At 48.4% G+C, this 24,089-nt stretch overlaps 2 protein-coding genes and 1 pseudogene across 2 annotated transcripts in view; 1 reads left to right on the top strand and 2 right to left on the bottom strand.

The window, feature by feature from the left end:
• LOC115317852 (acetylgalactosaminyl-O-glycosyl-glycoprotein beta-1,3-N-acetylglucosaminyltransferase) overlaps window positions 1-2,260 on the bottom strand; it is an 83,923-nt gene extending 81,663 nt beyond the window's left edge. The window contains exon 1 of the mRNA XM_029977592.4: window positions 1,674-2,260. Coding sequence (XP_029833452.3) covers window positions 1,674-1,683 — 10 coding nt within the window. The 5' untranslated portion in view covers window positions 1,684-2,260. The remainder of the gene's footprint in view (window positions 1-1,673) is intronic.
• A 2,042-nt stretch (window positions 2,261-4,302) lies between these two features.
• Window positions 4,303-8,648, top strand: LOC121838516. The gene has a single exon (XM_042294807.1). The coding sequence runs from the start codon at window positions 4,303-4,305 to the stop codon at window positions 5,221-5,223; it is 921 nt and encodes a 306-aa protein (XP_042150741.1). The 3' UTR covers window positions 5,224-8,648.
• Window positions 8,649-14,456: 5,808 nt separating this feature from the next.
• Window positions 14,457-16,238, bottom strand: LOC115317794 (annotated as a pseudogene).
• Window positions 16,239-24,089: the final 7,851 nt, after the last annotated feature.

The following is a 24,089-nucleotide window of genomic DNA, read 5'->3' as shown; positions in this document are numbered from 1 at the left end:
AGGTAACCGCTGGCAGAAACAGCTGTATCGATCAGCAAACAGACACAGTAGAGATTGCAAACAGTAAGAATAAATAATCCGCTGAGAGTAATTAACCGCCTTCCTCCCCGTGGGAGCTTCGTGCGTTGATAATTCAGACACGCTTGCGGCAATATCGTGTTGAAGATGTGGAATAAACACCGCCGATAGCGTAATCTCTCGATATAATTTGATGTCGTCTGCAGACAAAAGAGGTAAGATTGTTCTGTGGCGGACACGATATCGTTCGCAAAAGCAATAAAAACAACTTAGACTGGTCTGATCATTGGGAATCCCGGCCTGATGGTGTTTACAAAAACAATTGGCAATGTGTTGTTTGTGTCTGCAGGTTTATGCAACTTAGAACTTCTGAATGCGACAAGTCGTTTTTTTCTATTATTGCTTTATCTAATAAAACAAAAAGCTCCATTTTGTTTAAACAAAGCTTTGAATACTTTATTTGTTTCTTAAATATCTGACATTTTATTAAATTGAAGTTCCCAAAATTCGAAGTTATTTTTCAATGCCATATTTTAGTTTACTGAGAAAAAAGTAGGCAATAATAGTTTCATTCGATAAAAGAAAGTCAAAAGGTATCTGCTGAAACTTCGATAAGTTGGCCGTTTGAATGCCTACATGAATAGCGCGTTGTACAATGACAGTTGATATCTGGAGTGTATCAGAGTCGAAAGCGGTCAGATAACGATTCAGTGCCTCCGATCTGCTCGCCATTCTGAAGTGTTCTGTCCTGCGTTGGCTTTGTTGCAAACGGTTGAATCTTTACAAGATTGCTCCGACACGTTCAGCGACACGACGAACTCTTTTACACGTCCACAATCTCTGTCATACGCTGCCGAGAGCTCCGAACCTAACGTCAACTCCAGCACTTTACGAATGTTATAAAGGGCGAAAAGATTTTATACGGCTATCATCCCCGACTTTCGTTCTTTCGCTGTTCCACCGACACTAAACTCGAAACCCAAGTGGAACGGCGGAACACTTGTCAGTGTGTTTCCGTCGGTCCTACAGCAGTCGATGCTTCGCTCCAGCCCGTAAATATCTCTATCGAAACGACAGCAGGTACTATGTGATAAATATAGATGGGGCGCGACAAGAGCTATACCGAAGAAGCTACTCTTCAGTGAACCGACGCTTCGACCAACGTGTTGCTTGTATATAGTTATCCGAAGCTTCGTCTGAAATTGAACAAAACGTTTTTCCGTCCTCCAAAAAGGTTAATAGGATCCGCGACACCGAGCGAAACGGCATCGTCCTAGCTTCTTAACAGCGTATCTAAATCTCAGAAAATCGTTTTTCTTTTTCTTTTAAATTTTAACTAGTGCCAATTAAAAGCGTTCTGCGCTTAACAACAAAATGGCGGCACGCACAGAAAAAAAAAATTGGTGACATGAGCGTTCATACGTTAAGCTTCGCTATTTAAGGTTCCTATAGTCGCCGACTGGCGAGTACAGAGCATATTGATCATCGCTTCACGGCAAGTTAAGTATGTAGCATAGGCCGATAAAAACGCCGCGAAATCATTCGGAAAGCTTAAGAAACATGATTATACAAGGTCACGCCTCGCTTTTTTTAAGTTGTCGGTGGCTTTGGTCCTTGGTCAACGAAGAAAGCGCAAGTGCGCGGGGAACACTCACAGGGCCACATTGCGGCAGAGACGTCCTTCGTCGGACGACACGATGTCCAGTTCAGCTGAATCCATAGGTGCCACGACGCTGGCTGACGCTGCTGCGACGGATAACGCCACGTCTATCCGTGTCGATGATAGGGCGACTCCTCCTCGCTTCTCGCCTCTGGACTACAATGCGCGGGTAGCTGACCATGTTTTTTTTCGATGTCATGTTCAGTGTTTTGAGTCTGCTTAGACGTGTCTTGAAACAATAACTGCAGCGGGACAAGTTACCTTCGTAAGAAGTATTTCTTGAGACTGATCCTATCAAGACTCTCGTTTAATTTTGGAAACATCGTACTTTAGCCTACATTTCAGCTAAGATGAAAACGTAAGCATGATTTTTTAATAATATACGGATGTTATTTCACTTCGCACAGTATCGAGCAGTTGTCTTGAATAATCCTGGTAGATTAGGTTTTTTGTCTTGGCTCTCACCGCTTGTGCAACGAACGCGTTTAGTCCGTATCAGTCCTAAAATGATGTCGAATCAATTTACCGGTCACAACAGATACATCCGGGACTTGAAAGGCAGAGCACAGAACCCTTCGCGCACTTGACACAAACAGCATCGTCGACGAGGTAATATCAGCCTCCCCGGGATCAAAGTACCTAGCGCGCACACACAGGACACTTCGGAGGAAAACTGCAGTGACGTCGACGTACGGCGAAAACCAATCACCGATGGGAACACCGGCGTTTGCTTTCTTTTTACACCCTCTCCCGGTGCTCGAATTCAGCGAATGAGAACGCAGTTTTCTCGTTTCGTTACAAGATGGCGCCAACATCGCTCTCGTAGAAGACAACTCGAGATCTGTCACGGGCTGCTACCGGAGGAAGTGGGCATAAATGTCACAACAGAACGTGGCGGTTTTTGTTTCTTTTTTTGTTTTGTTATGTCTATGGCGTTCCAGGGGCATATTTATTCGTCCTCTATGCCGCACGAGCCACTTTGGGCGGGAAACGGCTGTAGCGAGTACGGCAGCTGCGCCTTTCACGCTGACGCCGTGTCCTTTCTCCGACCACAGGGTGACAGATTAATGATTTGATCTTTGATTTAATGCGCGTCTCGTAATATCCGCAGTGAATCCTGCGGAGTGCGTACCGTAAGTGGGTTGGCTGGCGTCGCTGTTTTATGTAAATGGCGAGGTTTACTCAGTTGCGTTCTGTAGACCAACTTAATATCCCAGCTTCCGAGCCCTATGCAATTCCAATGGCAACTTTTTGGTCTTTTTTTCAGCAAACACTGAACAGATTGACTTGGGAATGGTTTTATTAGGAGGGCAATACAAAACTGAGTAATACTGATGCGCTACATTATCCTATTTGGAAGTTTCAAAATTTCTTACGGGGGCTTCAATTTGCTTGAACAAGCCCTTTATTTCGTTCCGTTCTCCATGAACATTTCAAAATAAACCAGGGCCCAAATTCAAATTCAGGCGCCACAATATTGAAGACAAGGACTTTCTGGATATATCTCTAACAAAATCTCTTTTCTAGACATTCTCATTGGGATATATTTTAACCAAGTTTGTAGCCCATCAAAATGTAACAAATCAAGCTGTCAGCTGGCGCCATCTATGAATCTGACGGCAATACTTCATCTTGAAATTGCGCAATGTGTTATTGCGCCCTGGACTACTTGCGTATTCAAGGTCACTTGGTCCGCGGACGGGATTTTGAGGGGGAGCGCCTGCCGAAAAACGAAAGTGTTTTTTTATTTTTTTTTTTTTTTTCAGCGGGCGAAGTTATCTTGTGGGCTGCGAAGGTATGATTAGTACTTCGTCAATCGCCCGAACACGTCGTTGGAAGGATATTTCCATTTAGTTGACCCATTTCCTCAGTGAATAAAGTTCTCTCTTTCTCTCTCTCGGTGTTTTGGGGTCGCACATATGCGAATGAAAGGTTTCTTCTTTTTTTTTTTCCTTTTTTGTTTGGCGGTCAAGACATTTTGCGGGTGGGTGCTCGTCATTCGGAGGATGTCGCGTTCTTCGTTGGCGTTTTGGGTCAAGAAAATGGGGGTGAAAGATTTCACACTTCAAGCGGTCCTTGCGGGAGGCCTGAAAGAAACACCGACAGGGTATTTACGCTCGCCGAGGTTTTTAGTTGTACATGACATATGAGGGCCCAACTACCCCGGACACAATTTGCGGCTCGAAATTCGGTTTCTTTCCGCCCGAAGACCGCCGATCAAGAACTGGCCTGTTCGAGTCTCGCTCATTCTCTTTCCCGTGGTCACGGGCCGTTTTCTAAGGTTTCGACGCGACCAGCAAATTTAATCAAAGGCGTTGGTCATTGAAGGCATACACCCAGTATTAAAAATAAAAAAAAAACATATGAAAACAATTTTGTGTGGCTTCTAAAAAGCTGCAAATACGTTGATTGAAAAAAAAAGTTGCACAGAGAACCGGAAGCATTTTGTGCGTGCGTCGTTTCGCGTATCGTGGGACTCGCGGGAACGGCGATGGCAGCGGACGACGGGCGTGAGACCTCTACTTCAGAACTGTCGTTCGCGGTACCGGCGAATTACGTCTGCCTTACGTAATTACGTAATTTACGTAAAACGTAAATTTACGTAAAAGCGTAATTTCTGTGGCATGGCTGCCACAGAAAAGATGAAAAGGATTGGACAACTCACGGTCAAGGGGCGGAAGTGTCTGGTGCTGGATCCCAACGCAAAGGACATTAGGGTAAGGCTACTTTGGCTCCCAACGTATCTGGAAGACAGACGTGTGGTGGAAGCTCTCGAGCCTTACGGTAAAGTTCGTAACATCGTTAGGGAGAAATGGCGAGTCCCGGGAATGGAACACCTGGAAACCATGAACAGAGAAGTCAGCATGACGCTGCACGACGCCGTCAGCTCTTCCGACCTGCCCCATATGATCAAGGTATATGGGGTGCAATCCCTTGTCATTGTGCCTGGAAGACCACCGCTTTGCCTACGGTGCAAAAAAGTAGGCCATATCCGGAAACAGTGCCGCGCACCAAAATGTACCAAGTGCAACAAATTTGGTCACGAAGACAACGAGTGCTACGCGACCTATGCCACGGTGCTGAGGCGCGGTGACGAGGATGCCGAATCGAATCTCGACCAGTTCATGGACGTGTCCGAAGTAGTGGGAGCCAACGGCGAAGTGGGGGCGTCCACGGGCGGCCCTGCAAACAGTCTTCCCTCCGTACCAGGCGAGACCGGCGCCATCAACGACCACCAGCCACAAGACCCAGGAGTCATACCTGTGTCCTCGAAGACAGGGGATGATTCTTCCATGGAGCAAGGCAGTAACTGCGGCAGTGCTGCTACACCTTCGGAGCTGGACGACCGAGACCAAGGTGAAACCAAGCAAGCAGGTCCCTTTCCCGAGGGTCAAGGGAACGGAGTGGACACAAACTCTGCTCTGGGAACTGGTGTCAGTGACGTCAAGCGAAAGAAATTGGAACCGGGGGTCACATACGCAAGTAAGCGCATAAACGTGTCGAAGCCGCTTGCGCGGCAAGCCCAGGAAAAGCCACCCCCTTAAGCAGCGATGGGCGGTTTCCGCTTCGCCAGCTTAAATGTACGCGGTTTTCATTCGAGGAAAAAGCAGAATCAGCTACACCGTCTACTCGAAGAAAAGGAGATTGACTTTTTAGCAGTACAAGAGACAAAGCTAGAGAATGAGGAAGAGGTTGACCGCGCTTTACCACTTTTTTTGAGAAAATACGAGGTATGTGTCAGCCATGCTGCCGGTCTTTCGGGGGGGTGTTTCTTGTTTATAAAAAAGTCAGTTCAGTTAAGCGAACTAGCTCTGACGGTTGACCTGCAGGGCCGCTTTGTTATGTGTGATTTCCGGGTGCAGGAATGCAAGTGGCGGGTGATTTGTGTGTATGCACCAAACGATGTGAATTCCCGAGTTCAGTTTTTCAATTACTTGCGCTCATACTTGGTGTGTGATAGACTAGTTGTACTCCTTGGAGACTTCAATTGTGTTTGCGACTTAAATGACCGAACGCCGACCAGGCCCCATCTTGATAGAAGTGAACAACTATTGCTCGAAGTAGTCGAAGAGGGAGGCTTGCTAGACGTAGCCAACTTTCAAACAGGAACCAAACTCATACAGTTCACGCACTTTCAACGGGCGTCGCATGCCCGACTAGACAGGTTGTATTGTTCTATTGAACTAATACAACTTTTAAATGCTTATACTGTGGAACCTGTGTTATTCACAGATCACTGCATGGTTGCGATAACGATTGGACAAAAACGGAGGAAGCATAAGCGCATCAATTGGAAACTTTGGAAGCTAAATTCTCAGCTACTTAAAGATGAGTTTTTCGTGTCCGAAACGCGAAAATTACTTAGAAAAGTAGGTCAAAACGGGGAAAACATTTTTGCGAGGTGGGAAACCTTTAAGCAAGACGCAAAACAATTGGCGATCGAAAGAGCAAGCACGCTTAATTATTACAAGCACGAAAAAGAAAAGCAACTCCAGCGTGACTTGCATCTTTTATACGAGCTGGAATGCAAAAATCCTGGCTACGGAACAAAAGACATAGAGTACATAAAAGCTCAGCTTGACAGTCTTTATCAGGAACGGTACGCGGGCGCGGTCGTGCGGTCGAGGGCAGAAAAGTTTCTCTTGGGAGAGCAACCCACAAAGAAGGCGTTGGAAGACGAAAAGAGACACGCACTGAGTAAGGAAATACTAGAGATAGAGCACAGAAACAGAATCGTCACTGATAAGGAGGAGATCGAACGCGTCTTTCTTGATCACTATCGAGCACTGCTAAGCTGTCCCGCATTCGCAGACGATACCAAGGGTCTTGCAAAATTGATAACGTTACTACCGCGACTGAGTGAAGACTGTGTTGAAACCCTTGAAGAACCGATTAGTGTGCAAGAAATTGTAAATGCTGTGGACGCTCTCCCACAAGGAAAAACACCGGGACCCGACGGGATAATCGCTGAGTTTTATAAAGTGCACAAGAACGAGATTTGTCTCGTGCTGCATGAAGTTTTTCAAGAGGCCCACAAGGTAAACGCGCTCCCGCCTTCGTTTCTACGGGCACACACGGTGTTTATTCCAAAAGAAATGGACAACAACCAACGACGCTGCGTGAAAGGGTACCGCCCGATAACATTGTGTAATGTGGACTACAAGATATTCGCAAAAGTACTGGCAAACAGAATGCAATCTATTATTTGTGAAGTAGTCGGGGAACATCAAACATGTGGGATAAGGGGTAGAGCAATCCAGAGCAATATTCACGTGGCCCGAAGTGTGTTAGATTGTGTGTCTGGAAGAGGCGACCAAGTTGCAATGTTGCAAATTGATTTAGAGAAAGCGTTTGACCGCGTTCAGCATGATGTCCTTTTCAAGATACTGGCGCATGTAGGCGTTGGGAAGATAATATTACAAGGCGTTAAGATGTCGTACACCAACTGCTATACGAGTTTGGTGCTTAACAATAACGTGACGGAAAGTATACCAGTCCATTCTTCTGTGAGGCAAGGGTGCCCGCTGTCCCCCTTACTTTTTTCTTTGTACCTCGAACCACTGTGTCAGAGCATAATCCAAAGTTCAAATGTCCGAGGATATATCCTGCACAGCGTTGAAACCAAAGTCTTGGCTTATGCGGATGACGTTGCGTTTTTCTGCACCGATAAAACGAGTGTAAGCCACGCCTTGCGGTTGACGCACACTTTCTGCAAAGCCACGGGTGCCTCGGTGAACCTGCAAAAGTGCAGGGGCTTCTGGCACGGAACGTGGGCGAGCACGCCCGAAGTTTTCGAGGACATCCATTGGAGCTGCACTCCATGCAACTACCTCGGTGTGCCACTGGAGAGCCACAGAAACAGCACGACCTATTGGTCAACTGTAGCAGCAGATATCGACAAGCGCTCCAAGCGCTGGATCCACCGAGATCTGTCGAGTTTTACGAGAGCAACTATATGCAACGTTTTTTTGATTGCCAAGATTTGGTATGTGCTACAAGTTCTACACTGTGCAAGGAGCAATATACAAAAGTTTCACCGTGTCTTTGCGGTTTTCATATGGACTTCAACTTGGGAGCCTATGCGACGGGAAAACCTTTTCCGTAGTGTCGCAGACGGGGGTGTGGGCCTGCCCCACTTATTCGTTAGACAGTTGGTATCACGATTTCTTTTTTTCAGAGACCAGGAAGTCCCTTTTATTCGCGAAGTCATCCAAAACCAGCTGGCATCCTTTATCCCCACTTTTGTTGTGTCAACCGTTGAATATCACCCACCAAGACTGGTGGGATACCTGAAAGAGGTTGTTGACGCCTTTAATTTTCTAGCAGTCCGTTTTTCTCGGGAGTACCTCGCAACTGTCTCGAGGAAAAAACTAACACGGGATCTTGTTGATATTCTCTTCCCAACGCCAATATACCGAGTCTTGTACAAAAATCACCCTGGGCAAGATGTGCTGTGTCGTGTAAAAAAGATGGGAATTCCTCCTAGGATCAAAACATTCTTCTTCAAATTACATTGTTCTATTTTACCCACCAAGGTATGGTTGCAGGAGAAGGGTATCTTTGTTCCATGGACTGTAAACTGCTTATTGTGTAAGGAGCCCGAAACTGTTGAGCACATTTTTATCAACTGCTGGGACGCAATTTTTTTTTGGGATGTGTTGCAGCGAACTTTGCGCAAAAGCCTAGATATTACACCGCATTCCATTCGTTTTCTGCCCGTAACGCCAGGGGACACCGTTCCGTATGACCTTATTATGCTCCTTAGTTTATACAGCATGTGGAAATCCCGAATGGACGTGCGAAATGCCGTTCAGACCCCGAAGTCTGTGCATTGTTATTTCATTCAACTGGTGGCACAAGTCACCAGCGTGTACGAAGGTCGCGACACAAAGCCCGATTGGGTACCATTGTTTAACAAATTGTTACAGATGAAAGAACTGTAGTGATAAATGAGGGACCTATTTTTGTAGTGCGATATTTTTGTGTGCTCTGACTCTCCGTTTTTGTTTCCCATGAAATAAAGAAAAAAAAAAAAAAGTTCCCCCAGTAGGTTAGTGGAAAGACGTCTGCTTCACAAGCGGCAGGACCGGGTTCGATCCCCAGTGAAACCGTACTTTTATTTCTTTTTCAGACATCTTGCGATGTTTACATTTTCTTTTTACAATTATCACTGAAGAAACAAGCAAAAAATAACAAACAATTGTTGTGGACGAAGCGTCGCTGAACTAAATGGTATGGGATTTCCTTTTTGGCACCTGCGAACTCAATGTAATCACTTTCCACAAAATACAAGGAGCGTATACAAATCAGGTAGCGTCCGCTTTCCGAGGTGCCCGTAAATGTTCTACAGGAATTGCAACCAGCCATTGGTCCCGATCCCGTTGATCTTTCGGAAACTCTGTCGCACGACAATGCCACTTTTCGGACGCAGGACATGTGAGCCAGCTCTTCAGGCAACACCTTGGGTGTATTCTTTTCGGAGCCGATCGCGGAAATTCACCACGGGCACTCACTACTCATCTCCAACTCCTCAATGTACAAAACAACTCATCTTGAAGCACAGAACAGCGAGCGGAACAAACATAACGGCAAAAGAATCGCACGCAAACAGTTCCCGCTACGCCGCCACGCATGTTGTCTGCTACGCAAACGAAAAAAAAAAAAAAAAAAAAAAAACGCACGGTTGGGTGTAGCCACGTGACTTCCGCCCACTCCCACTCTCTCCTCTCCACTTCTCCGACCTCCGTGCGCTGGTTTCGGTTTCTGTTTCGAGCAGTTGCATCTTTTGGTTCTATTAAAAATATACACTACTCTGTTGCAAAATATTAATTGGGTAGCCCTCCGACAACCATAAAAAAACGCCTGACAAAAAAATGAAAAAAAAAAAAATTGGAGGGTGTCAGCGTACCTTGAAGTTAGCAATTGCAGGGAGACAAAAGCTACCGAAGCGTCTAAAAGTCGATACTGTCTTACCACTTCTTTCTGTTCGAAGTAGGAGAGATGATTTGATCGGGTCTTGGAGAACTCGTCAGGGAGGCCAACTTGTCACGGGTCATCTTGTAGGAGGTTTGGTCGTCACGCCGGAATAATCGTATCAAGGAACACTCGTGTCACGGCGTGAAGTTTGACTATACATGCTTTGCGCCTGACGTCAGTCCGCTAGGGGCGTTAGCGTCGACGCCAGCGGTTGCCATTTTGCAGGTTGTGTCGTTGTGTTCGCTTGTGTGTTGCTCAACGTTGTTCCTCCGCACACCGTTTGCTGCGCATTTACTCGTCTCGGGAAGCGACGTTTCAGAATTTATTTTTAGTGTATCCGCGGTTGTGGTTTCTGTGTACTTTTGTTCCTGTGTTGTTTCGTTTAAAACTAGGTATCATCAAGTAATAGAAAGCGCGATCAACTGTCTTGCGCGCAATGGTCGGGTGCAGCAATTGCACTAGAAATGAGCCCTCCGAAACGAACTGTAAAAGTGTTGGATTTATGCAATCCCTAAGGTGAGACTGGGGGAATGCCAACAAACTGCCGCTATAACCGCTAAAAGAAGAGCGGCGTGGCTGCAAAGAAATCAGGCGCGCGGACCTTTCTGCAAATGCGACACACTATCGAGTATGCGGCGAACATTTAGTGACAGGTGAGTTGGAACTCGTTTTTTTCATTATGGTGCTGTACGAACAGATATTGATTTAATAGCGCTCGGTTTCAACCTCGCGTAACGCGTGCTTCATTGAAGATGTCTACTGGTGGGTACACTTGACTGAAATGCCCGATGGGCTGTTTCACGGCACTAGCAAAACTGTGTGTTCGAAGTGCGTATGACCGCGTCCGATCACATAAGAATATTTTTTTTTTAAATTTATTTTATGCAAATTTGAACGTTTTTCGGAGATTGACAATTCTACATTTAAGCAAAGCTTGTTCACGTGTGTTCATGCAGTGCATTCAGGCGCTGTCGTTTTGCGCAAAACCTTTAAATGTTGGAAAACACATTGAGGATGCAGGCGAGCTGATACAAGTTTATTATTTTGTTAATACACCCGATACTGGGTGAGAAAATCATGAGACAATCAAAGTAAAGGAAAGAGAGGGAAAGAACAAAGTTAAAATGTTAAACTGAAATTTTCAGGGCGCCCAACATACTTCATGGATGAGCTCATCCCAGACTGGGCGCCGAGCCTCAAGCTCGGGTACAAGTCGTCAGTTGCAGACAAACCTGCTGCCGTCGACAAGTGAAACTTTTGGGAGTTTCTGTTGCATGGTTGAACGCTTTGAATGCCTTCATTACCAGCAGTGTTGTACACGTTCCTCAAGAAAAGGAACGAAAGCTCGTTCCTCGTTCCTTCTGATTTTTGGAACGCGTTCCCGTTACAAGTTACATCTGTGAAAAAGGAACTCGTTCCCGTTACAGTTAAAAAAATGGAACGTATCGTTACATATACGTTATATTTGTATTTTGCTAATTACTATATTTAGTTAAATCAAGCAGAGTTTTTTTTTTATCTACCCATTAGTAGTCAGCATACGAGTTCGTATGTCGGTTTGGAAGGGCAGCAGGAGAAGAAAACAGGCGGAAGCAGGGTTTCATTTGTTGATATATGCAAGTTAAAAATCTCAGCTTTTACCCATATTCATGTTTGTAGTGGACGATTCAGACGAGCAAATGTGCTTTTACCCAAGATTGTGCGAGCGTTTTACAACAGCTTCACACGTTTCAATTCAACACAGTCCCTTGTTCAAACTTGACAGCAGTTGCTTCTCGATGTTGCTGTCCGCAAGACGAGCAAGTCGAGGAGAGGGTAGGGCTTTTGGAACGTCAGTCTTAAAAACTACAGATACTTCTTTGTACGTTGGCTTTGTTGTTCATTTTGAAGGTGGGGGACAAGGAAAGAAATAAAGTTTTTTTTTTGTGTATCTTTTAAGTGACCAATGTTCAGAATACAAGGGAGCGTCCGATGTCTGGCAGAATGTGATCTTGTTGTAACTGTAGGTCTCGTTATGGAAGTTCACAAGTGGCTGTAGTTGGCCTTAGATTTGTGGGTGTATGAGGATTCGTGGAACCAAAGAAAGTAGCTGAACTTGAAACGACCCTCTTTCTTTGTCTTTTCCTACGACTAAAAGCCTTGCTTTTTGTACCACAGTTTCGGGCACTTAAAAAAGAATCAACGTCCACCATCTCTCCTGCACCCGAAACTGTTAGCAAGCGAAGACCACACAAAATAGTCCATAAGATTAGTAGCCAATAAGGTAACGAGATTCTGCACTTCGTAAAGATACTGTTTTTGTACTTTCAAAATTTCCCTGTTCGAAACAAAATAAAAATTGCCCCACTGGACGAAAAAAAGGAACGCCGTTACTCTTTCCGTTCCAGTAAAAATGTAACGCGTTCCCGTTCCAGTTCCAGCGATGTAAAATGGAACGGCGGCGTTCCTTCGTTCCTCCTAAAAGGAACGCGTTCCAGGAACGCCGTTCCTTGGAACGCCGTTCCGTACAACACTGATTACCAGTGGCGTCGTTATTAGGGGGAGGGGGCAAACCACCCCGGGTGCAGCACTCGGGTGGGGGGGGGGGGGGGGGGGGGTTGTGTTTGCAGGCCATTTCCCCGGGTGCTACTGACCCTAGTGACGCCAATGTCCATCACTGATAACTTTGCTTTTGTGTACTGGACGTATTTACGTACAAACGTACACAAACGCGAGACAAAACACCTGGACGTAGCAAGGCGGCAGCGGCAAATCAGCAACCAAACACCGCAGCGGCTACACGTGAGGTAGTCGGCGAGATGCAGCGTTTTCTGCTGCCAGAAGAGCAATCACCTGAACACTCGGGTAAGTGTTACCTTGATCGGTCAGCGTGGCATTGGCTTTTCAAGTAAAAGCATATTGTAATGCATGCAAATCCGTTCATTATGTTTCAGAGTTGCAAGACCAGCGACGTTGCGCAGGATCGCCCAAAAGTCCTAGTAAGTAGCGTCAGCATGCCAAGTAAGAGTTCCTTAGAACTCACAATTTTTTTTTTTTGTGTGGGTGTAATGTTTCAGAGTTGCAAGATCAGGAATCTGTTACGGAGCTTCAGATGAAGGACATCGCTAGACTAGAAGAGGAAAATCGCCGGCTCCTCTCGGATCTGTGCTCTGCTCGAGCCAGCCTTAGCAAGCAGAAGTTTGAAGAAGATGCATTTAGAAACAACGACGACATAGTCAATTTTTATACAGGGCTTCCAAACTCTACAGTCCTTTTTGCTATCTATGAACTTCTGCAACCTCACGTCAGCCACAACGCCCACAACTGCCTGAGCAAATTTCAGGAAATGATTTTTTTTTTCATCAGGCTTCGGATGAATGTGCTTCTGCAGGACCTTGACTACAGGTGAAGCTTCAAAAATATAAACTTATCGTTTATGATACTTACAGTGTTGAATGCAGGTTTTTTCAGATAAGTGGAGGGGGGAGGGGGCAGAATATCGGATGATAGAGAAAACTCTCTTCCCCCTTTTCTACCCTAACTTTTCCCACAGGTGGAGGGCACTTCTTTTGTGAAGGGTTGTCACACGCTTCGCTCAGGTTGGCTGATGGGAGCCGTAATGCTTGCCCTTTAGCAAGTTATGTTGCAAAGTTATCAACACAGCCATGTAGCTAGTGATTTGTTGGTTTGACTTTTAGCACATTAAAACAGTCTAAACATATTGCTAAACTCAAACATTTCTAAAACTCAAGATCGAGGCTCAAAGAGGGGACAAACATAAGACATCTAAATTTGAGACGTCTTGTGTTTGTCCCCTCTTATTCGTTTTGGGTTTTAGAAATGTTGAACTTTAACCAGTTCGCCTGCCTTGTTACATTATCTTCAATCATAATGCTAAACTATATTCTTTTTTATTTTTTTTTAGGTTTGGAGTTTCACAGTCTACAGTTTCTCGGATTGTGGAGAAGTGGGTGAACGTGGCCTGCACACGACTTTCAGACTCCGTCAAATGGCCAGAGCGGGAGCACTTGAAAAATACCATGCCAATGACTTTTCGGAAGGAATTTGGCTGCAGGGTAGCGGTGATCCTAGATTGCTTCAAGATATTTATTGAAAGACCGTCGTCACACGTGGCACGAGCGCTCAGGTGGTCTACCTACAAGCACCACAACACCGTGAAATATCTGATCGGTATTGCTCCTCAGGGTGTGATCCCTTTCATATCGAAAGGTTGGGGTGGACGGGCTAGTGACAAGCTGATCACAAAGTCTTGTGGAGTGCTAGATAATCCGTTGCCCGGTGATTCTGTTCTGTCCAACAGAGGTTTTAGGATTCCTGACGCTGTTGGAGTTCACTGTGCACGGCTGGAGATTCCGGCTTTCACAAGGGGACAAGCACAGCTGCCTCCTGCTGTTGTCGAATCAACAAGAAAATTGACGAATGTCCGCATTCACTTTGAAGGCGTGATAGTTCTTGTCCGAAACAAGTACACGATCCTAAAGAGTACAATCCCACTCGACTCGCTTGTGGCTAGGGGTATCTGGAATGCCACTATACTCTCGACAAAATAGTGGCCGTTTGTTCTGCTTTAACAATCTTTGCGATTCCGTTGTTCCGTTTGACTAGGAAAATAAGGCTTAAATGCAAAAATTACCCGTAATGATCACTGTGATACTACTTTGAGAGACAGCCACTTGCAGGACAAATATGTGTACAAACAATTGCTGTATTTTTGTAAAGGATGAATGACTGTGCAAGTCATTCATATGCAAGAGTTGAGTGCAAGAGATGAATACATGTTTTAATGGTTCAAACAGAAAAAAGGTGTTACATTTTTTACACAGCCACAAAAGCACACTCAGCTAACCACATACTCGTTTCCTAGTAATGCTACACTTTTACTGGAGACTCTCACTAGGCTGTTGGAATTCACCAAAAAAAAAAAAGTAAAAAAAAAAATAAAGGATCCCCGTGTTGATTCAGATCCCTAGAAAAATTAGTGTTGCGACGACGGGGCGCAATTCTTACAGAACCACTTTCGTGCTTTGGGGGTACGTTTGATTTTTACAGAACTAAAGTGGAACCACTTCCCAATGCAGCTTTCGCCGTCGCACTGGATCATGTCGCCATACTCTGGCCCCCCACAGTAGCAAAATGAATCTTGCTCATCGGAGTCTTCATTCATGGGGTCATCCACTGCTGCAGCTTGTTGGCCCTCTTTGTTGGTTCAATACTTGAAGCAGAGTTCTAGTAGTAGAGCAGTGCTAAAGTATTCCTTGCATCTGGAAAGCATTGTATCGCAGAAGTCTTCGCTGAAGCAGATCCGCTCTATAAATGTGTCCTTCAGGGTCCAGACAACGAAATCACAGTACATTCTCTTGCTGACTAGCATCTGCATTTGCACTTGATAATAGTAGCAGTGCTCCGGCTTTAACTGCAGCTCTCCGTCGATAGATGTGAGGCACCCATCACGTGTTGCTGCAATTTGTGCTGGAAAAAGCTCCCGTGTTTTATAAGGGCACTTAACCTCGAGGAGCCCCGGCCCACAACAGTAGCAACTAACAAGGCCATCGGGGGTGGCTGCCAGGAACGGGTGCTCAGACGAGACGTGTACTCCAGATGGATCACACTTCAAGTGCATGTGTCGCTCACGAGAAAGGCTTCTGTAAGAAGCCTTTGCATCAGGCTCGTGGTCCTTGCCCCACTGAGTCTGGACGCTCCAGAATGTGCATTCTGTCGGGTAACAGATGCATCGCAGGAGGCTCATGAAGAGGTCGGTTAAGGATGTCACGCACACCGCTCTGGCATTTAAAGCTGTGATCCGTCCGGCATGAAACTGGAACCATTTTGCGCTTGCAGCTTGTGTCTTCGTCTGATTTTCAATCAATGCAGCCACCTGAAACGACATGTCATTATCATAGTATCACACTTTATTCTTTCAACATAAGACCCCACATTGTGGGGAGTTTATATAGTATATTATAAGTATCCCTTATAGACGTCACATCTTGTATCCTAATCTGCACGGCAGGACCAAGGAACTAGAAAATCGCCGCCGGCAATGTCCCGATCCTACTTAGCCCTGCCTTGTAGATAAGAGCCCGTTAAGTAAAAATATTTTGATGCACATGTTCTGAAACAATCTGGAAGTACCTCTGGATCAATGGTAAGCCGACTTGCAGCGACGTCACAGTGACCTTGCACCTCGTCGCATGTGGATGGGCAGGTGTCCTGGAGGAGGCTGCTCAGGATGGCATGAGGGAACTTTGTGGCCCCGGGAATGTAGTTTTCAGCGTAGGGCTCCACCAAGGAAAGAAGCGCAGGGCGCGATCCCCCTTGGTGGCATGCCGCAAGGAAGGACCTGAATTCTTCGGGCGATGTAGTTGCGACTGTTGCTTCTTTAGCCTGTTGTGGTGGCTCTCTGCCCTGACCAAGACGGCGCATCTTGGTCCTGGACAAGGCGATATTGATCTTGGCCACTGGCTGGCCCTCCGGCGTCTGCAGCTGCGGTGGCAGCCATGCGTTTTCCTTTTCCGTGCACGTCAGCTCCTCCCTCCTCTTGATTACAGCCTCAAGGTAGAAGAGGACGGACCCTATGTGGGAGCAGGCCTCCTCAAGGGTGTTGTGGGCGGCGCTAGTGTCAAGTTCGGACACTTTCGGTAATTGGGTTGCGAACATTGTGCCCGCGTCTTCTGTAAAAAGCCATGGCCTCATGACATAAACATGCTTTTTGGTTCCCGGCTCTCGACTGTCTGTACGCTCAGTTGCTTGCTTGCCGTCGCTGGTGGGCCGTGCAGTCTGACCGCCGGCCACAGCCCGGCACGACATGGTGTCAGGAGCAGTCCACTAGGCCTACGTTCCTTCAGTCCTCATGGCAGCGCATTAGGCCTACGTCCCTCCGTCATGGCGAACTCGCAAGAAGCTCCAACGTGGGCGGGCGTCTCCCTACGTCAACCCGCTGCTTTCAACTTCGACAACACCGGTTCTTGGCCTGCGTGGCTTACGCAATTCGAGGACTACGCTTATGCCTCCGGACTTCGCCAAGCACCACCGGACGTTCAGGTGCGGACACTTCTCTACTGTATGGGCCCCGAAGCTCGGGTCCTTCTCGACACGTTCGGCTTGAACGCCACCACCCTGAACGACTATGACACGGTGGTCAAGCGCTTCTCGGAACACTTTGTGCACCCCCTCAACGAGGTGTACGAGTCTTCGAGGTTCCACAAGTGGGTTCAGCAGCCGGGAGAGAGCGTCGACAGTTACTACGCCGAGCTCTGCAAGCTTGTCAAACGGTGCAACTACCCGTCCCCCGATGTCGAAGAACGCCTGGTTCGCGACCGGTTCGTTGTCGGTCTTTGCGACGGACGCCTATCCGACCAACTCTGTCGGAACGCGAAGCTCAGCCTCAAGGACGCGTGGACACAGGCGAGGCAGGCCGAAGACGCCGAGAAAGAAAAGACTGCTCGTGGGAGTGAGTCAGGCCAGCTTACCGTCAACGTCGACGCTGCGAAGTCTCGTCGGGGTCCGACGCACCAACGCAAGACAACGAAACGGTCAGACGACGTTTCAGCCGTGCCTTCACGTGGCGATATCGACTCGGGTTCCTGCAGCTACTGCGGTCGAGGCCCCCACGCACGCTCCGACTGTCCTGCTCGGCAGTCTCTGTGCAACTACTGCAAAAAGAAGGGCCACTTCGCGGACGTCTGTCGCGCTCGCAAACGAAAGCAGAGCAAGGTGGCGGCCTTACAGCTCCATGCAATCCTCGAGACTGAGAAGGCCAAGGCCAAGTACGTCGAGGTCACTGTCGACAACTACACGACGAGATTCAAGGTAGACTCCGGCGCGGAGGTATCCGCTGTTTCGGAAGCCTTCCCAAACTTACCTCGTCATCTGGACAAGGTCGACGACCTGCTGACGGGACCGGGAGACCAGTCGCTAAAAGTCGTTGGGTCCTTCATGGCTACTCTCCTGTGGCGAGGCAAGACCTGCCATCAGCGTCTGTACGTGATCAAGTCCCTCTCCGTGCCCCTGCTGGGGTTCCCAGCCATCCAGGCTCTGGGTGTGGTCAAGTTTTTGGACGACATGAAAGTACAGGTGCCGCAGGGACTTTTCAAAGGCCTCGGCACGCTCAAGGAGGAGTACAAGATCCGTTTACGCCCAGATGCGGTTCCGTTTTCCCTTAGTGTTCCACGCCGCATACCGATACCCCTGCGCGAGGTTGTGCGTACGGAGCTGACCAAACTTGAACAAGACGGAGTCATTCGTCGGGTCACCAACCCCACACCTTGGTGTGCTGGACTGGTTGTGGTTCCAAAGTCGTCGGGAGGCTACCGCCTCTGTGTTGACCTTACAAAGCTGAATCAAGTTGTCCTGAGAGAACGTCATGTGCTCCCCACTGTCGATCAAGTCCTGGGACTTCTGGGCGATGCAGCAGTCTTCTCGAAGCTCGATGCTACCTCAAGCTTCCATCAGGTCAAGCTTTCCCAGGACTCTCAGGAGCTTACGACATTTATTACGCCGTTTGGGCGTTATTGCTTTTGCCGCCTCCCATTTGGCATCACGTCTGCCCCAGAGTTTTTCCAGCGACAGATGGCATGGATTTTGGAGGGCCTAGACGGAACAGTCAACATGGTCGACGACGTCCTAGTCTTCGGCAGAACGAAGAAAGAACACGACCAACGCCTGCAGCAGGTGCTGTTGCGTCTCTCCAAGGCCGGCGTCACCCTCAACAGGGAGAAGTGCAGTTTTGGAGTGTCCCAAGTGTCATTCCTGGGAGTTGTTGTCTCAGCGGAAGGGATAAGGCCCGATCCCGGCAAGCTGTCTGCCGTCCAAAACATGGACCCACCAACGGACGTTGCTGGGGTACGCCGACTTCTCGGCATGGTGAACCACTTGGCCCGCTTCCTTCCACACGTGGCCCAAGTGACAGCGCCGATCAGGGCTCTGCTTAGTAAGAACACAGAGTGGACCTGGTCGTACGAACAGGAAGTCGCCTTCGATGCTCTCAAGAAGCTGCTGACGTCCGACCGTTGTATGGCAAAATACCACCCAGCCTACCCAACTACGGTCTCAGCAGATGCAAGCTCCTTCGGCCTAGGCGCGGTGCTGCTGCAGACTCAACCAACAGGAGAGAGACGACCTGTCGCCTTTGCATCAAGATCCCTGACAACAACTGAGCAGCGCTACAGCCAAACTGAGAAGGAGGCTTTGGCGGTCACCTGGGCTGTCCTGAGGTTCGACGAGTACGTGCGTGGCATCTCCTTCGATGTCGAGACTGATCATCTGCCATTGGTCTCCCTTTTCGGAAAGATGGAGCTCGACGTCTTGCCACCGCGGATTCAACGGTTGCGGCTGAAGCTCATGCGGTATCAATTCCGAATGCTGCACGTTCCTGGAAAACTACTAGCCACAGCCGACACACTGTCTCGAATCCCTTGCAAGGCCCTCGTCACGCCAGGAGAGGTGGATGCCATCGAGCTTTTCGCAGCTGGAACAGTGGACGGCTCCTCTGAGGTGCTTCCAGTTCCCATAGAAGATCTCAAGATGGCTCAAGCATCCGACGGTGAATGCAGCACGCTCATCTCATTCTGTCAGGGCGGTTGGCCATCCAAGGGAAAGTTACCTTTGCACGTTGCAAAGTATGCACCCGTATTGGAAGAACTTTCAGTCTGTAATGGTCTTCTACTGAAGGGAACCCGTATCGTCATCCCAGCTGCATTGCGCCCGACGATACTTGCCTTGATCCACGAAGGCCATCAGGGTATCAACCGCTGCAAGTCCAGAGCCCGCGAGTCAGTCTGGTGGCCCCAGATCAATGCCAGCATCACTTCCCTTGTGGCGAACTGTGAGCAATGTGCCTCGTGCCGAGTCAACCTGGCGGAACCCCTCTGTGCCACAAGTCTCCCAAGTCTTCCGTGGGAAGTCCTCGGCGTCGACCTCTTCCACCTGAACGGCCAAACCTTCATTCTCCTAGTTGACTACTATTCCCGGTACCCGGAAGTGGTGACGCTGGGAAGCACGACGGCAAGGAAGGTCATTGACGTCCTCAAGAGTATGTTTGCTCGTCACGGAATCCCCAAGACTGTCCGGTCTGACAACGGTCCCCCATTTTCGTCGCGGGAGTTCGCCGGATTCGCAAGCTCCTACGGCTTTGCACATGTGACGAGTAGCCCAAACTTCCCCCAGTCAAACGGTGAAGTGGAGCGAATGGTTCGAACCATTAAGAACCTCTTTCGCAAGGCCAAGGACCCATACTTGGCGCTCCTCAGTTACAGAGACACGCCAGGTGTCACCGGCTACAGCCCAGCACAGCTGCTGATGGGCCGACAGCTTCGAACGCGGGTCCCGAAGAGGGAGGAGCAGCTACAGCCTCTTAATCCGGGACGAGACCTGGTTGTCACCCGAGACTCCGACTACCGCAGGAAGCAGACAGCAGACTTCAACAGCCGTCATCGAGCCCATACTCTTCCAAGACTTCAACAGGGCACTCGAGTTTGGGTTCAGCCTGAGAGGCTGCGTGGCACTGTCTTAAGCCCGGCGCAACGCCCAAGGTCTTATGTCGTTGAGACTGACAACGGGGCAGTTCTGCAACGCAACCGGCGCAACTTAGTGCCCTACAGTCAAACCTCGGCTCCACCGTCTACATTGGCTCCCAGCGACCGGAGCGAATCTTCAACGCCCCTGGCTTCCCCAGCTTCCGGCGATGGTTCAGCCTCGGGTGGACCTAACGACTCCCCTCATCGTGTTGTGCCTCGTCTGGCATCACCACCAGGTGTTCGTGGTAACGGTACGGGCCAACCCTACACGACCCGTTCTGGGAGACAAGTGATCGCTCCCAAGAGACTCGATCTGTAAGACTATATTTTTTTCACAGCCAAAGTGTCCGGTGCATTCTCGAACATTCTTAAGGGGGGAGATGTTGTGGGCGGCGCTAGTGTCAAGTTCGGACATTTTCGGTAATTGGGTTGCGAACATTGTGCCCGCGTCTTCTGTAAAAAGCCATGGCCTCATGACATAAACATGCTTTTTGGTTCCCGGCTCTCGACTGTCTGTACGCTCAGTTGCTTGCTTGCCGTCGCTGGTGGGCCGTGCAGTCTGACCGCCGGCCACAGCCCGGCACGACAAAGGGCACTTCCCCATCTGGCTTGACAAGAAGCCATGGTTGGAGGAGCTTCTCTCTAAATGACTGGGAGTGTCGTACCTGCAAAAGATAATTATTACTCGCCAACAGTCACTTCATGAAGTTCAGTTGTACAGAACAAGCTTGCAGTGTGACAACGGGTAGAAGAATGCTAGTTTTAGAAAAGCAGTGCTGATGGTCCGCTGAATTTACGTTCTGCTGCCCTTTTCTGGGAGGAGTAACTCTGTTGTATCTATGTTTAGATAGCCGAAAGTCAGTCAGCCTCGGTGAGCATCTGGTGTTCAGCTGTAGATGGTAAATTTAGTCGCTGCATTACCACTGCCAGCCTGGGCTCCTTAACGCGCACCAAAGAAGTAGGGATACACGACCGCCTGCCCGTACGACGCTCACCAAGATTGAAGCGGTCAGGGTGTAGATTGAACCCAGGATCCCTGGGACCTGCAGAGCGAGCTTTCGCCCTACGCGCTCTGAGCTGCGGTGCGTTAACTCTCGGCGCCCGATTCCCCACCAAGTACGAACTTTTTTTTAGAGCGCAGCTCTTAGGCGCCCGTTTCCGGCTTGAGCGGCCTCGCCGTCGCCGTCGGCGTAACTAAGGTCACCCCAAGGTCACGTGACCCATCTCAAGGTCACATGACCCCCCAGGTCACCCCGAGGTCACGTGGCCCCCTCCCCAAGGTCACGTGACCCCCTCCCCCGAGGTCAGGAGACCCCCCCGTAGCATATTAAAGAATGAGGGGAGGAGTAGAAGAAGTAGGAGGAGGAGGAGGAGGGGTCTACCCTCCCCTCAGTACCCTTCCCTCCTCCTCCTCAAGAGCTGTGCTCCAATTCGGTGTTACAGGGAGTTGTAAACGGCTTTCACTTTTTTTTGTCAATCACGATAAGTTTTATTTTATACTTGTTATGACTTTCTGATTTCAGAGTTCCAGAGCATTCGATAGCGCATGTGCGGGCATGGCACGACCGCCGCAAGCGGGTATCGCTTTGAAACCTTTTCGCAGTCGTTAGTGCGTGCGTGAAACGCAAGGATGTTTCGACACTAGTCGGTCCGGAACTCCGAATTAGTGAAGTGGTGGATTAAATCCGCATGTGAGACAAGTGTTGTTTTTTTTCGCTTACCTTGCCAACGATGACAACGCTGCGGTCGCCCAGCACTTTTGATCGCGGTTGTTGCACCCAGCGACTCGTGAGGAACATACATGGGTAAATTACTTTCAAAATGTAATTTAATTACAATTACAATTACTTAGCTCCCAAAGTAGTTTAACTACAATTACAATTACTACTACGTGAAAGTAGTTCATTGCAATTACAAATTACTTTTTTAAAGTAATTCAATTACTTTACAATTACTTATTTCTGAGAGTTACCCACCTTGGGCCATATAACTGTAAACGAGTTATATGGCCGCTGTATAAATGTCACGCATTGTACTTTCCTTTTATGAAATTTGTTAAATGGATTATAGAACTTAATAGTTTGGAGTAATGAACTCCTGATTTCTTATATTCTCAAAAAATAAAAATAAATGGCGACAAAATTCACAGGTGCGAGGTGAATCTCCTTAGAGCTTGTGCAAATGGTATTCAAGTCAAACCAACAAAAAATAAACTTAAAAAAAAAATACAAGGAAACAAATATGCGACAGTACTGGCATCATAAAACTCGATGCTTCGCTGCCTCTCCCTGTCTGTGGACTTGTAACATGCCGGATGTGGGTAACCGAACTGCTGTCGCTTCCACAAAACTAGTGTCACAATAGCAGCAACTCTCTTGCCAGGGATTCTGGGTTAATTCAGTGCACGGTAAAGGCCCGTTCACACATGCAGCGGAGCGCTAAGTTAGCGCTACGTGAGCGCTCCAAGGAGCGCTCATGTGGCGCTTCCTAGCGCGTGATGTAGCGCTCGGTTAGCGCTTCAGTAGCGCTCGCTTAGCGCTTCAGTAGCGCTCTGTTAGCGCTTCAGAAGCGCTTTGTTAGCGCTCTGTTAGCGCTACAGAAGCGCTTTGTTAGCGCTCTGTTAGCGCTACAGAAGCGCTCTGTTAGCGCTCTGCACGCTCCTTGTGACATGCTTGCTGCTGGGGAACAGCGCGTGCACGGCAATTCCTTTGTTGTTGTTTTTCCTTTGGCATTGAAAGAAGAAGAAGTAAAACAGCCGCTCCCCAAGCAAAGGGTCGGGCAGGCGACCCAGAGTCACGGACTTTGAGCGACTAATTGATTGGGTACGACCTCATCGCTTTCTATTCGATATGCGTGACCCTGGTTTCAAAGACATGCAGGTAAAAATAATCGCCTTCGAAAGAGCTCTGTGTCTCGGTCCCTCAGCCTAGGAACAAGGTTCACTAGGTATACCTGTCGGTATCTCGGTGGCGAAAGATGTAGCGCACCCAGAAGGCTCTTCTGGGCGTTAAGCCGTCCACACACATATGCACTAATCGCGTATGTAAGAGCATTGGTCGCATTTCTATTTCAGCATCCCACATGTCCGCCATTGTGCTGCTGATTCACACCCAAGCACAGGAACCGGAACCGCAGTGCACGCGCTAATCCGCAGCACCGCGGTACAAGAAGCGCTACTAAAGCGCTAACACGGCGCTACTGAAGCGCTAACAAGGCGCTGCTGGAGCGCTAACAAGGCGCTACTGGAGCGCTAACAAGGCGCTACTGGAGCACTAACAAGGCGCTACTGGAGCGCTAACAAAGCGCTACAGAAGCGCTAATCGCGCGCTGTGTTAGAACTAAGTCACGCGCCAGGAAGCGCCACATGAGCGCTCCTTGGAGCGCTCACGTAGCGCTAACTTAGCGCTCCGCTGTATGTGTGAACAGGCCTTAACACCCAAAAAAAAGCTCCTGAGATATATAATAAATTTAGGATCGTCATGTCAGGCGAAGAAGCAAAGAAGCAGCAGGTCTCATTAACACGACTCACCCTGCCTTACTTCCAACTGTTGTTGCTACACTGCGCTTCTTCGCCTCGATGTTAGAGTAGCACGACCCGCTGTTAGTGGTACCAACATACGAGATAGAGGAGAAAGACGTGAAAAACTTATAAAGAAAAGAGAATAATTTCATGAACAAAAAAGTCCCCAATCTTGACTGAAATATGTAAGCGAATATGCTAGCGGCGAAGACGCGTAAGGAGAACCTCGAACCTCCCCGCCTCGACCGGATGATGTGATCGGAGCCAACCAGCTCGACTTTGACCCCCATGCCCCCGTGTGGGAATGAGAAGTAAGAAAGACCCCTAGAAACAGGAGCAACAGGAAGCGAACGAAACGAAGAGTCAGATTCAACTACGACAGGAACGAAAACGGACGCGA

The sequence above is a fragment of the Ixodes scapularis genome, unplaced genomic scaffold, assembly GCF_016920785.2.
Source record: "Ixodes scapularis isolate PalLabHiFi unplaced genomic scaffold, ASM1692078v2 PGA_scaffold6__148_contigs__length_123643588, whole genome shotgun sequence".
In the NCBI taxonomy this organism is placed as follows: Eukaryota; Metazoa; Arthropoda; class Arachnida; order Ixodida; family Ixodidae; genus Ixodes; species Ixodes scapularis.
This window is presented reverse-complemented; position numbering and strand designations above follow the sequence as displayed.

Excerpts from the sequence above, each read along its gene's own strand:
- LOC121838516 (XM_042294807.1), top strand. The coding sequence starts at position 4,303 with ATGGCTGCCACAGAAAAGATGAAAAGGATTGGACAACTCACGGTCAAG.